General features: G+C 36.9%; 1 protein-coding gene across 1 annotated transcript in view; it reads left to right on the top strand.

The window, feature by feature from the left end:
• poln (polymerase (DNA directed) nu) overlaps positions 1-13442 on the top strand; it is a 56146-nt gene extending 42704 nt beyond the window's left edge. The window contains 6 exon segments of the mRNA XM_051113685.1: positions 2795-2926; positions 7404-7514; positions 7596-7671; positions 10850-10917; positions 12473-12534; positions 12910-13442. Coding sequence (XP_050969642.1) covers positions 2795-2926; positions 7404-7514; positions 7596-7671; positions 10850-10917; positions 12473-12534; positions 12910-13002 — 542 coding nt within the window. The 3' untranslated portion in view covers positions 13003-13442.
• Positions 13443-13924: the final 482 nt, after the last annotated feature.

Here is a 13924-nt window from a genome sequence, read left to right as displayed (position 1 = left end):
CAATTTTGCCAATTTTGGCTGAACTTCCTGTCCGCCATTTTGATTCATGTTGAAAACCTACTTTTTCGAACTCCTCCTAGACCGTTAGTCCAATTTTCACCAAATTTGACTCAGATCATCTTCAGACCATGCTGACAAAAAGTTATGGATTTTGTGTCGATACACGAAACCGTTTTCGTTTAGCGCATCAACGAATTTACTGGAAAGATGCCAAATTGCATCCGAGTCTGTATCTCTGAAGCTTTGACATATTGACACCAAATTTTATATGTGCTATTGTCACCACACTCTGACCAAGCCACATCAATTTGGTAACAGTGCCACCTATGGGTCAGAAGTAATACGCCATTCACTAAACATTAATAATGAAATTTACAAAAATGCTAATAACTTCTGTTTACATTAGCCTATTGGAATGAAACTGACGCCAATAGATTCCTTGGGTCAAGTCGAGAACATTCATACCCATTATGCCGAAATTGGCCAAACTTCCTGTCCGCCATTTTGATTAATGTACAAAACCTACTTTTTCGAACTCCTCCCAGACTGTTAGTCCGATCTTCACCAAATTTGACTCAGATCATCTTCAGACTATGCTGGCAAAAAGTTATGAATTTCGTGTCGATATACAAAACCGTTTTCATTTAGCGCATCAACAAATTTGCTGGAAAGATGCCAAACTACATCTGAGGCTGTATCTCTGCAAAGCTTTGACATAATGACGGCAAACTTTGTGTGTGTCATTGTCATTTCACACAGAACACGTCACATCAATTTGAAAACAGCACCACCTGTTGGTCAAAAGTGATAAGCCATTAAATTTTATTACGACTGGTTGTATTTATGATTTTTCAGCCATTTCAACTGATATTATCCTAAAATGGCTTAAGTTACTCACTGTTGTAGTCGGTCTGCTGCTCCTTGCCGTGCTTAACTCCTCATTCTGCCTCTTTTGTGCTTGGCCCCGCAATTGCTGCTTGCAGCTATATTTATAAATGTAGTTACAGAAATTAATTACAGATGTAATTACATGCAGGGTTTTTTTTTTTAAATCTAAGTACAATGTAAATACATGTATGTACACAATAAGTGCAATGTATCAAATGATTAATTTCAATGTAAGTACATAGTAGTTAAGGGCACTTAATATAAAGTGGGACCGTGAACTTCTATTTTAATCCTGCATTTATTGATCAAACATACAGTAAAACAGTCAACTTTAGTGCTCTCAAAATTAGCGTGTTAACACAGGCAATTAATTTTTCCAGTTTAATGGCATTAAAAATGTTTAACCCAGGTAATGTAGGGGCAGGGCTAGGGTTGGGCACCTCACTCTCAACTGCTGCTTCTGTCTCTTTTTTTCTCGACAAGATGTGCGTTTATTTAGCAGCAGGACGTCTTTACAACCATCAAACAGGATACTTTTCAAACACGCACTCCACTTAGCCTCAGCACCAGGCGCTAGTCAAATGAGCATGGGAAAGGTACAAGTGATGAGGCATCTTAAGTAGAACAACAGTGAACTGCGTTCAGATGAGATGTTGTCAGACCATATGTCAGTAAAAACTAATTTTCCTCTCCTGTCTGCTGTTATAATGTGCTCATAGCAGGCGTGCTTCAATTCCACACACAAATGCAGTGACGCACTGTAGCCTGTATCATTTCATATTAAACTGTGAGTGAAACTATGAGCAGCACTAATGGGGAGCTCTTAAAGTAATAGCAGTCAAATAACCTAAAAACCCAGCTGCTGTGATGTCTATTAATCAAAGAGCAAAAGAAAAAATGAAAATCAATAACTTTTGTAAATGTTAAAATGTTAACATTGATAGCTCTCAATTATACTGTAATGTTGAATGGCTGTAGTCAATGATTAAATATTAGGAAAAAATAACAATTTCCTATGGACATCAGTAGTATTGTTATCAGTAATGATATTCACCTTCAGTCAAAAAGATGTCATTAAAACAAATATTAAAAATATGCTGTCTTTATGTTGTTTCTACATAAATTTGAAGATTCAAAGTGAAATTATTGCAATAAAACTATATTTAAAAACTTTAATGTTAGGTGGAATTTATTGCGATTAATTTCAGAAAAAAATGTGCGATTAATTAGTTCATTTTTTTAATAGATTGACAGGACTAGAATTATTATTACAATTTAAAATAACTGTTTTCATCAGTGTCACATGATGAAAGGAAACATTTCTTATTATTATCAATGATGAAAACGGTTGTGCTGCTTAAAGGAATAAAGGTATAGCCAAGAGCATAACCAGTATGAGATTTCTTTAATTATTTACACATTATTATGTCCTGTATGAATTTCATTCTTCTGTTGAATACAAAAGAATATATTTTGAAATTCATACAGGTATGGAATGACATGAGGGTGAGTAAATAATTAACAAATTTTCATTTTTGGTGAACTATCAAAAAAAAAAAAAAGAATTTTTTTTATTTAAAAAAATTATTTAAAATCTTTTGTAACAATGTAAATGTCTTACATTAGCAATGTCAGTAGAGGCCAAAGTCAGCGCTCTCCCATAATATCTTGTTTTCATGTCAACACATTTGTTGTCATGGTAGTTGTCGTCATAGCAACATTGGGAGAATGGGGTGCTCAGTTTAACCTATTTCTCATAATCATTCTGTGCCTCATCTCACCTCATTTTGTCTTTTTTGTCTCACCTTGAACTGTTTTAAGCATGGAATATTTCTGTTCTCTCGCTTTTGTCCACTGACTTTCTCTTTCTCTCTCTCTCCCTCTTTCTCGACACCCTGACACACAGGAAGAGAGCGGTTGTCTGGTATTCTGGGGGTGAGTGCACAGGAGGCCAGTCGTTTTCATGACACTTTTCTACAGACGTACGGAGAGGTGCCCGCCTTCATCCAACACACCATCCAGCACTGCCACAAACACGGTGTGTTTCATAAACAGAGAGTAGAGTTGAAAAAACTAAGCAGAGCAGCACAGCAGCTGACACTTTCTCACAAAACTCACTCACTTCACAGTTCAGTGTGTATAGAGTTGCCGTTAGGCCACATTTTCACTATTACACACATCATGGTTTTTACACCATGGTGTGAACTTAAGTCACACACACACTCATTCTTTCACTTCTCATACTGTGACTCACATGGTTACATTTTCTGTTGGCATTATATTTGATCTAGTTTCATCTCAGTGTTGCTTAAAAAGATGAAGGGCACAGTTTCAAGAACGTAGCGCTGAAACCCTGTTGTAATTGTTAGAATGGTCATGGATCAGCGATCTCCACGTAAAACTGATCATGCAGACCAAACCACAAGTCGTAGAGACTTGAAACTTGGAGGGATGGTAGTACTCACACCGCTGACAACGTGACCGAGGCTCACCCCAATCATCCTGATGGGGGCGCTACAGCGTTCAAAAGTTCTAAATCAGCTCTTAAAATGTCATTCGCTGGTTCAAGTGTCTAATGTCGTTGGAATCCTTGGCTTACGCCGGACAAGATGCGCACCTCAGATTCAATCGTGAGCCTGGCGAAATTTTCGGGTGTTTCACATTTTTTGAAAAACCTACTTTTGCGAACTAGTCCTAGGTTTTTCACCTGATCGGAACCAAACCAATGCAGAAAGATTCTTTGGAGAGTGAATATAAATAATTATCAAAAAAAGTTGAACTTTCAACTCACCGTCGCAAAGGGGCGCCAAAACGTTTGAAAGGGGCAGGGCCACTTTTAGTAAAATGCATATAACTCCTGAACGGAAGGAGGTATCTCCACCAAACTCAGAACACTTATGTAAGAGCTCAATCTAAGGTAACAGGGGAAAAAATTGCAGAGCTTAGCCACTTGGTGTTGCTATAGAAGGAAAAACATAAAAATGGCTAAAACTGCGCAACCATTTGTCCTGTCAACATTGAAATCATGACAGTCGGTGTGCACGGTCTTGGTCCGAACTGCTACAAGTGTCTGCGAGGATATTTACATATCTCAAAAAACATGTCTGCCATTGGCTAAGGAACTTTGATCACTTGTTAACGAAGACAAGGTTAACGAAGACAGATCGGTGAATGGATCGAAACTCAGTGGGCCTGTTTGACTCATGGCACCAAAGGTCTGAGAGAAATTTGAAAGAAATCGGCCGCTGGGGTGCGATATCGCATTTTTCAAGGGCGTAAACGATTGCACGTGTCACAGTTTTTCGCACATATACACAATATACATATCTTTTTTTTACTTCTTATTCGACATAAAAGTAGTAAATACACTCAGTTCGTCGAGGATAACACAATAAAGTTTAAAAACAACAGGTACACTGGCACTGCATTATAAATACAAAAATTACAATAAAATCCCACATTTACAGAAATGTACAATCACTAATAACCATGTGCGTAATACAAATGCATCAACAAAACAACCTACTTAAGAGCCAACTTTTAGCTTTTAGACTAAAACTAACCATATTCGAATTACCTTTAATATCCAAAGGTAACTTATTCCACAAAGGTGCCCCAGAATATTTAAAATATTTTAAAATATTTAAGAATATTTTTTTAAAAAGTGCATTAAAATATGAAGGAGCTCTATTGTTGATAATCTTATGTACCATTTATTTATTCCGGACAACTTTGCCTCTAGAACCACTGCTGTCAATCAAATCGTTTGTTCAGTGATTGAGAAGATGTGAAAACCCACTTTTGCGAACCAGTCCTAGGTTTTTCACTTAATCTGGAAAAAAACACTGCAGTACAATTCTCTGGACTCTCTAGGTCAATAATTATCAAAAATGTTGAAATTTACCCTTTGGGAAGCTATAACAGGGTTGTTTAGAAAAGGGGCCTGTCCAAATTTAACCAAAATCTTATAAAGCCTAAAGGAAAACTCAAAACTTCACAAAACCGGCTAAGCACATGCGACAGGTGATTCTAAACAAGCATGCAAAGTTTTGAGGGATCGGACCACAGCTGGCACTATACCAGTCATAAACATTAAAGAACATCATATTTCTAAGGTAAATTACGTGAACTTGCCAAAAATGGTTTCTCACTCATTGATTTAGGTGGCTACAGCCTTGCTAAATAATATGTAATGTCTTTTTCCTTATATATATATTTTCCCATATATATATATATCTTAGGACAACTTTAATTAACTGTTTTGAATCACTTCAAATGTTGACTACTGTGTATATGTATATGTTTATGTGTGTGTGTATATATATATATATATATATATATATATATATATATACGTTTTTTTTTTTTTTTAAAGCATTATCAGACTGGGTCTGTATGTCTTTGTATTAATTCGGCCTGAGGTTGTTAGTAGTTAAAACCAGTGGGTGTTTTCACAGGCAGTGGAGTGGAAAATGATTGCTTTTACATCTTGTCCTTGAAAGATATCTTCTCCTTATCAGCTGAAATTTGAAAAAGCCACAAATATTATGAGAACCAGCAGAGAAAGCACTTCTTACCAATGCAAAATACAGGTATACCTACACTATCAAACATTTCATAGATTTTAGTCAGGGTTCCTGTTCTGATCACTGATTCCTCATTCAGAGCATACTGTAAATTGACATATAAGTATCCGATTACATTGTAAGTAAGGTATGCAAAAGCTTCAGAGAGTTACTCATCAAATAGACAGGAACAGATTGAAACTAAAGTTCCAGGACTGAAAGTTCCTTCCAGCACGCTCATTACATGATCTATACTGGATTCATTGACAGGCCTGCACAGCCTCTTACCCAACAACAAAACAACTGCTATCATTTTAGCTGGGAATTTATCGAGTTCTGAGAGGGAGGAAAGCGATTCAAGAAAATGAAACGGAGAAGGGCTGTGAAGACTGAGGTTTCTCTCTCAGTAATCTGTTCTATAACAGGGTGTTCCAGTAGGAGTGCGATTGCGTCTAATCTTCTGCGCAGGGAGACTTCCTGTGCTGCCTTTTGATTTAGAGAGGCGCAGTTATGTAGCCTAATGCGAGAGAGACAAGACTGATACAGGACCTTTCTCAGAGGTGAAAAGGAAAATAACATATTTTCTGCTGATACATACTGTGATGGAAAGAGCCTAAACCACAATGATCCAAAAAGTATTTAGATACCTGTACTTAAATTGATATTGTTATCCTTTACTCACCCTTATATTGCTCTAAATCTGTATAAATTACTTTCTTCTGTTGAACGTTTTGGTTACCAATACTAACATTATTCAAAATATGTTCTTTTGTGTTCAACATGACTACAAAGAGGAGGTGAACTCATTTGAAAAATGTATGTCACTGAAAATAAAAGTAATTTGGTTTGATATTTTGTTAATGCAAAGAAAAATACACTGTAAAAAATGTCCCTGTAAAAAAACAGTAATCTACTGGCAGCTGTGGTTGCCAGCATCTTACTGTAAAAATACAGTGTGCTACTGTTTTTGAAATTAACAGCAAAATGCCGTTTTGTCATCTACAGTATACAACTGTAATTTAGCAGCATGTATCTGTTAAATTACATGCTCACTTACAAAGTGGTTTGTAGATTTTGTCTAAAATGGCCAACAGTTTGATAAGATTAACTGCAAATATGATTCAGAAAAGTGAAGTTTAAAGGAAATTCATTTGCAGATGTCACTTGGTTTTATCTTTTAAGAATTAATCACCCAATAATGAAAATTCGTATCATTACCATTGTTGTTCCATGCCTGTATGACTTACTTTCTTCTGTGGAACACAAAAGATTTTTTTTTTTTTTTTTTTGGGATGGACAAAATAGTTAAAACATTGTCTTTTGTAAAGAGAAGAAATTTAAACAGGTTTGAAATGAAATGAAATGAGGATGAGTAAATTATGACATAGTTGTTGTCACTGGGTGGATTATTTAAGTGTCCAAATATTTGTGGCCACTGTATGTATGTTTGAAAAGTACTGTGCACTGGCAATGTTATCGTAACGCACTTCTAAAAGGATACACCCGAAACAAATGCACATTAACATTTTGCCTTTGCCAAACAAAGCACACAAATTCTCATCATCTACATTAGCAGAAAAACACAATAGCACATTCTGGTGATGCATTATTCATGTTATCTGTTCATATGACAAGCCCACACTGGACACACACATTCCTGAACACTGTTACACCTATGCATACAGTGTTCTCTCTTTGTGCCCCATAACTTTATGCCCCTGGCGTCGGTGTGCTTCTGGGAAAAAAGATTTTCCGAATGAGTCCACTGGCTGACTTCACTCTTTTCCAACAGGGGTTTATGCGTAAAGCTTGACCTATTGTCTGACTTACCCCGGAATGCACTGGCATGAGTGATTCGTAAAGAATCTGTGTGTGAATGAGTGACTGAGTATAATAAGGCTGAATGAGTGTTTAAGTTGCTATGTGTGTTCTTTCTTATTGATGCCTTAGGTTTTGTCAAGTCCATTATGGGAAGGCGCCGTTCGCTCCCTCACATTCACTCCGCTGACTGGAGCCTTCGAAACCAAGCGGAGAGACAGGCGGTCAACTTTGTACTACAGGGTATCGTGTGCGTTTGTACTTGTGTGTTTGTAATGGTTGCCACATTTATGATTGTCACTGTGGCTGTGTGTGTCCCATTAGGCTCAGCTGCAGACCTAGCCAAAATGGCAATGATCAGAGTCTGCTCTCAAGTGGCTTCTGCCTCTTACACTGCCAGGTACAGCTATCCATTCATCCATCTAACTTTCCACTCCCTCCCTCTCTTATAATCCCAAGTGTACCTGAATAATGCATTTTGTGTATGGGATGTTCAGTAACATTTTACAGTAAGTTTCAGATAGTTAGGATGGATAGTTTACCCAGAAAATTAGATTTCTATTATCTTTTAGTCACCATCATGTTGTTCCAAACATGTATGACTTAGTTTATTCTGTGGAATATATATATATATATATATATATATATATATATATATATATATATGGGTTTTCATTAACAAAATATAAGTTTTAGTTAAATTGTCTTGTTACAATTTGCAGCCATAATACTTACTGTTAACAGTCAATTATCCCACTCTTGACACAGGTTTGGTAGTTTAACCAATATTAGGGGAAAGAGAGAGAACATAACTTCTAGTGTTTCATCCATGCACTTCTAAAGGAAATATAATCATACTGTGCAAATTATGTGCCAATGGAACAAACCATTCCTTTTTGAGGGGGGGGGTTTTCTAGTGATTAACTTAGCTGACAGTGGTTTTTCGGACACACATAAAACAAGTTATATCACAATAAACACTATTATTTAAGCACACACCCAAATGTCTTGATAACCTAATCTAACTGAAGGCAAAACTATGAAATTAATTTATATTTGAGGTAATTTTCATGCTTGAATTGCGAGTAGAATGAGCTTTACAAAATCGGACAGCTGAATACCAGGGTTGTATGTGATATGAACATCAATTTTGAACAAAAGATATTACTTTTTCAACATATAGTAGTGTGATTGAGAAAAATATATTTGTGTACTAGAAAATTAAGCATCAGGGCTTTATATTGATGAAAATATATAAAAAATATACTTCACGGACATGAGATGTACCCACAATTATAGAATGACCCATATATAAACAGTTTTGGTGACCACTGAGCTCCGTTGTATGGATGAAAAAAAAAGTTTCTTTAAATATCTTTCGTGTTCCACAGAAGAACAGGCAGAAACGAAACTACCATGTTCATTTTTGTTTTCTTTGCATGCAAAAAGTTTTCTCATAGCTTCATAAGATTGAACCACTGATGTTACAAGTGCCATGTTCACACAGCAGCAGAGTACGGTTGTCAGTCCCGTATTTGAGTCTATAATACGGTTGCGCTCACACACAGTACGGATATTTACAGGTGTGACAACCGCACTCTGTGACCGAACTCACCCATAAATTTTCAGAACTCACAACACCGTTTTCAGAAACCTGCACTGTGTGAACGGAACAGGACTGGACAAACTTGTTGTCTGTCAAGTCATGCAGTGCGAGATAGCCATTCTGCCACACAAAAGCGTCTACCGTGTGTTGCATGCTTTCATGTGTGGTTTCTGTAACTTAATGTGACGGAGAAATGAACTGTGTGTCATCTGAAAGTTTTGCATCCAGTCTCCATGGCAGTCGTTCCGTCAGTTTTGTGTCCTGTGCGCGGCTCAGATAAGGTGACCAGATTTCTGAAATGAAAACCAGGGACATTTCCAAGTTCAGTGGTCAAAATATCATGATTATCTACAAATTAAAAAATGGGGACAATATGTTTTTGGTTTTTTATTGTTGTGGGTTCCATATTAATGTCATAACTGATAATTACAATGATGTTTGAGGATCAAACTTATACCCCAGTTTTTCCATACAACACTAAATAGTAACTATTGCAAATAGCAAACATATGAAAACAGTGGTATTATGGCTTTAGAAAAACATATTGACAATTATAAAATTATAATCTCAGGTACTAATGATGTGCTTTATTCAATGTTAAAAGTGTCTAATGTGAGTTTGAATATCATATTGCGTGACATTTATAGCCATACTGAAAGCAACAATAGATAATTTACCTCAGATCTTGAAATAAATTTAAGCAAACATATAGCCTATGTTAAAACTGCGAGCTCAATACAAACCAACAAGTGTTTTCCATGACAAAGATGGTATCAGTCACACAGTATGTAGTTTTAATCATGTGTAAAAGGTTTAATATTTATGAATTAGATTATAAACTTGTCCATTTCATTGGCAGTGCAGTAGTTCTGCGCTTCTGAATGGCTGTGATATTTTAATGACTCTGTTACGTCGCGCTGTCATTGTATTTTCGGGTTGTTTTGAATGTGCTGTAATCCGGGGACAGCTCCAGTCGGGCACAGGGCACCAAAAAAGAGGCTGTCGGTAAATGAAGGCTTGATGGATGAACTCGCGCTCGATTGAACTCGTGTCAGAAAGTGATAAAACTTTACGGACGTCGCCATGTTTGATATTACTTTGGACACTGTTGCTATGGTAACTAGTAAGGAATATGGGCTTGACTCCCGTTGCACGTTCATACAGACAGTATTTGAGACACTTCTGTAAGCTGCTGTGTGAATGGGACATTTTGAGGGTCACACCTGTAAGTAAATGTGGTTGTCAATCCCAAAAACTGACTGTGTAAATGTAGCCATGTACTATTTTAACAATGTCCTTACTACCTTTCTGGGCCTTGAACGTTTCAGCTCAGTTTAGGGTCAGAAAGCTCTTGGATTTCATCCAAAATCTCTATAATTTGTGTTCCAAAGATGAATGAAGGTCTTATGGGTTTGGAACGACATGAGGGTGAAAAATCAGTGACAGAATTTTAATTTTTGGTTGAACCATTCCTTTAACTTTTACATATGCTAATACATTTTTTTTTTTAACTTTTACGTATTTTTAATTTTATAAATGCTAAATTTAATTTATTCTTTCTTATCCAAAGGATACATTTCCTTTCATTCGTATTCTACATATCCCTGATCTTCTTTCTCTTTTTCTCCCTCTCGGCCATCTGTGCTAATCATTCAACTTGCAGTGCAGCCATATATATTACAGTCATTTATCTTTGTTAGCATCTCTCTGTCCCTCCTTCTTCATTCTTTCTCGTTGCCCCTCCCTCCAAGTCTCTTCTATTCTTTTCAGCGAATATAAGGAGATACGTCTGCAGTAGATGGCTTCCAGACTCATGTAGAGCAATAAGAGTGCTTGACACGTCTCATGTAATATTGCCGCCACACTCCAGAAACTAAACACATCATGGCTCGGTGGCCTTGGTGTGGTTATTATATCTCCACGTTAAGATTGATAGTTCTGTTTTATTTTCTGTGTGCCTTTATACTTCTAGGCTGGTGGCTCAAATCCATGATGAGCTGCTGTTTGAAGTGGAGATCTCACAATTGGAGCAGTTTGCTGGTGAGGGAGACCACACATGTCCTGTTATATGAACAAGAAAGAAATAATTTGGCTAAAATGCAAGTCGGGTTTAACTAGCTCTGAGTGAATAATTTTTTTTTCTGTGGTCTTATTTTAGTATTATTTATATGCTATTTAAGGGGAAATTGGATGCAAAATTCACTTAGTGTTTACATATAATTGTGTCAGCAGTATGTGGACACAACCACCATACAATGATAAAAATCCATTCACTCCTTTTTTTAATCCCCCAAAAACTTAAACCGTCTCAATTATCAAGCTGTTTAGATTTTTTGAATGGTATGACATCATACTGTTCAAGCCCTGCCCAAGATCACTGACGGACTATCCCCTATTAGCATATTTCCACTCTCAGTTGAACATTCTCCACCATTTTCTCTGCTCGAGCAGCTGTAGAGAAGCAATGCAGGTGTTTTGTAGTTGGACGTAAAAGTGAACATAAGAGTCTTCGTTTTCTCACGACATCAAAGCCACTGAGGACGCAGTGGAGTAGTTTTGTTTTTGATGTGGTAACACACCCCCAAATACACAAAAAACGAAACAGAGTGGCGGGGTGAGCAGTAGCTCATTATCATTTAAAGAGGCATGTACCCAACGGGTCGCTGTGAACAGAGCTGTTTTTGACAAGGTAAAAAGGGTGTTTTACATGACCATTGAGGACCCTAAAGAATCATAGTGAATTATGGAAAATGGGCATCCGATGTCCCCTTTAAAGTTTTTATTAATATTTGAATTGGCTTTTATATATTTTTTTATTTCTAATTTATATTTGTTTAATTTTTAGACATTTTTAGTTAATTTTATTTTATTATTTTTATATTGTTATTTACATGAATTTGTTTTTATTTTAGTTTTATTTTTGGTTCAGTTGTAGTTTTTATTTATATGCCATTTTCATTTATTTTCATTTAGTAATTTTAGTGTTTTAGCTCATTTTATTTTGTAGTACTTCAACTTATTTGTGACCCTGGACCACAAAACCAGTCATAAGTAGCACGGGTATATTTGTAGCAATAGCCAAAAATACATTGTATGGGTCAAAATTATCAATTTTTCATTTATGCCAAAAATCATTAGGATATGAAGTAGAGATTGTGTTTGATGAAGATATTTTGGTACATTTGGTACATGTTTGGTAAGAACTTCATTTGGACAACTTTACATTTTGATTTTTGCACCCTCAGATTCCAGATTTTCAAATAGCTGTATCTCGGCCAAATATTGTCCTATCCAAACAAACCATACAACAATGGAAAGCTTATTTATTCAAAAAACTGACTCTTATGACCAGTTTTGTGGTTAAGGGTCACATTTTAATTCAGCTTTATTTTAATTAACAAAAATGTTTAATAGTTTTAGTTAAAGATAATAACACTGATGGTAACCGACATTAAGCTACAAATGCTGTCAATACAGCATAACTAATATTTACCCAGAATATTTCACTGATAAAATATTTTGTGAGATGCCATAAGATCAATTAGACAACAAGTATTGGTCATTTAAATATTTTGAATATTATGTTGATAAACAGTGTTGGTGAAGAAGACCATGGAATCTCTTCAGCACATTGAAAACTGGGGAGTGAATCTCTCTGTAAGTGAACACCCACACAGCTTCATTGAAATGACGGCCAATTTATCTTGGTATATAGTGGAGCATCTTGATGTAGAGAAAGTACCATGCCATGATCTATTTAGTTTCTTCCTTGTTGCTTCAGACACATTTTATAGCTCTAATAGAAGCCTTAATCATATCAGACAGACTTTCAAACAGATTTGTCCACTATCAAGGCGCTTCACTGTGTCACAGCATTTGATTGGTAACCTAATTAAGCTGCACTGCATTTCCAGACAGCCTTCCCTCCCACAGCCTGGATTTAAATTACCGTAAAACTAAATGATGCAGCAGATGTAGATCAGAAGATATAGGGGTTCCCTATATCCCGGGTTCATTTGTCTCTATTATCAGGTGCCCCTCAAAGTCTCACTGTCCACGGGACCATCGTGGGGCTCGATGTGCGAGATGAACCTCCCCTGTACCACCACAGCTACTTCTCTCTGAGTCTCCCGCTCTTCCTCTCCATCCCGTAACTATGGTAACCGGGCAGCTGCAGTTCCCAATTCTTGTTTCTCACTGATGTATCCGAGGGCAACGGTAGGAGCGAGCTGGATCGTACCAGTTTGTTTTTGGGAGGGCTTCTCTGGATTCATTTTTATCTTTTAACTGTTGGAATCGGTTCTTCTTCTCAGTGTTCAGAACCTAGTATTTCTGCATGAACCTGCATGTTTTTTTAAAATTAATTAATACTGTTTGTACACCCATTACTATTGACATATTCAGTGACAAATAATAAATACAGTCCTCTTGTAAGCCTCATAGCGACGACTTAATTTCATATGTATTATTGGCTTGGTGAGGCGATGATGCTGCTATCTGTTTCTCAGCTGCTGTGATGGAACGTCTGTCTCCTTATGAATATTAATAAACTCAGTCCTTATTTAGTGAGTCCCGATCACTCCATTTTAAACCCGTTAATCTTATCTCTTCCGTTTCCAAGGCACCTCACAACTCGCTTAGCAGCAGCCCACTGGCCTTTCTCTGTATCTCCGTCTCATGTGTACACAGTACACACACACACTGACCCAGATTTCCAGTGTCCGTCTGTGGCGTCAGATCTTCTGTGCCCCCTCGCAATACACCATATCAATACAAACACGCCCTTGAAAAATGTTCCAGTCGCTGTGCTTGTTGCTGTTGTGTTTTCAAAGGCGGTAACTGCGCAGATGGCTGTAACCCCCTCTGAATGTCATGATATCCCTGAAAGCCTGTTCTTAAAGGTCTGGAGCTGAGAGGAGAAAGAGTTTACCCTGCTAGGTCATGATCTGTCTGTTCTCTCCTAAAGTCATTAATTAATGCTCAGCTTCACTGAGATTTGGTGTAAGAGAAGATCCATTAGGATGTGTAATGGGGGGTTAGTAATGAG

Source organism: Labeo rohita, chromosome 7 (genome assembly GCF_022985175.1).
Source record: "Labeo rohita strain BAU-BD-2019 chromosome 7, IGBB_LRoh.1.0, whole genome shotgun sequence".
Classification (NCBI taxonomy): Eukaryota; Metazoa; Chordata; class Actinopteri; order Cypriniformes; family Cyprinidae; genus Labeo; species Labeo rohita.
Note: the sequence above shows the minus strand (reverse complement) of the source record. Positions and strands in the feature narration are given on the sequence as shown.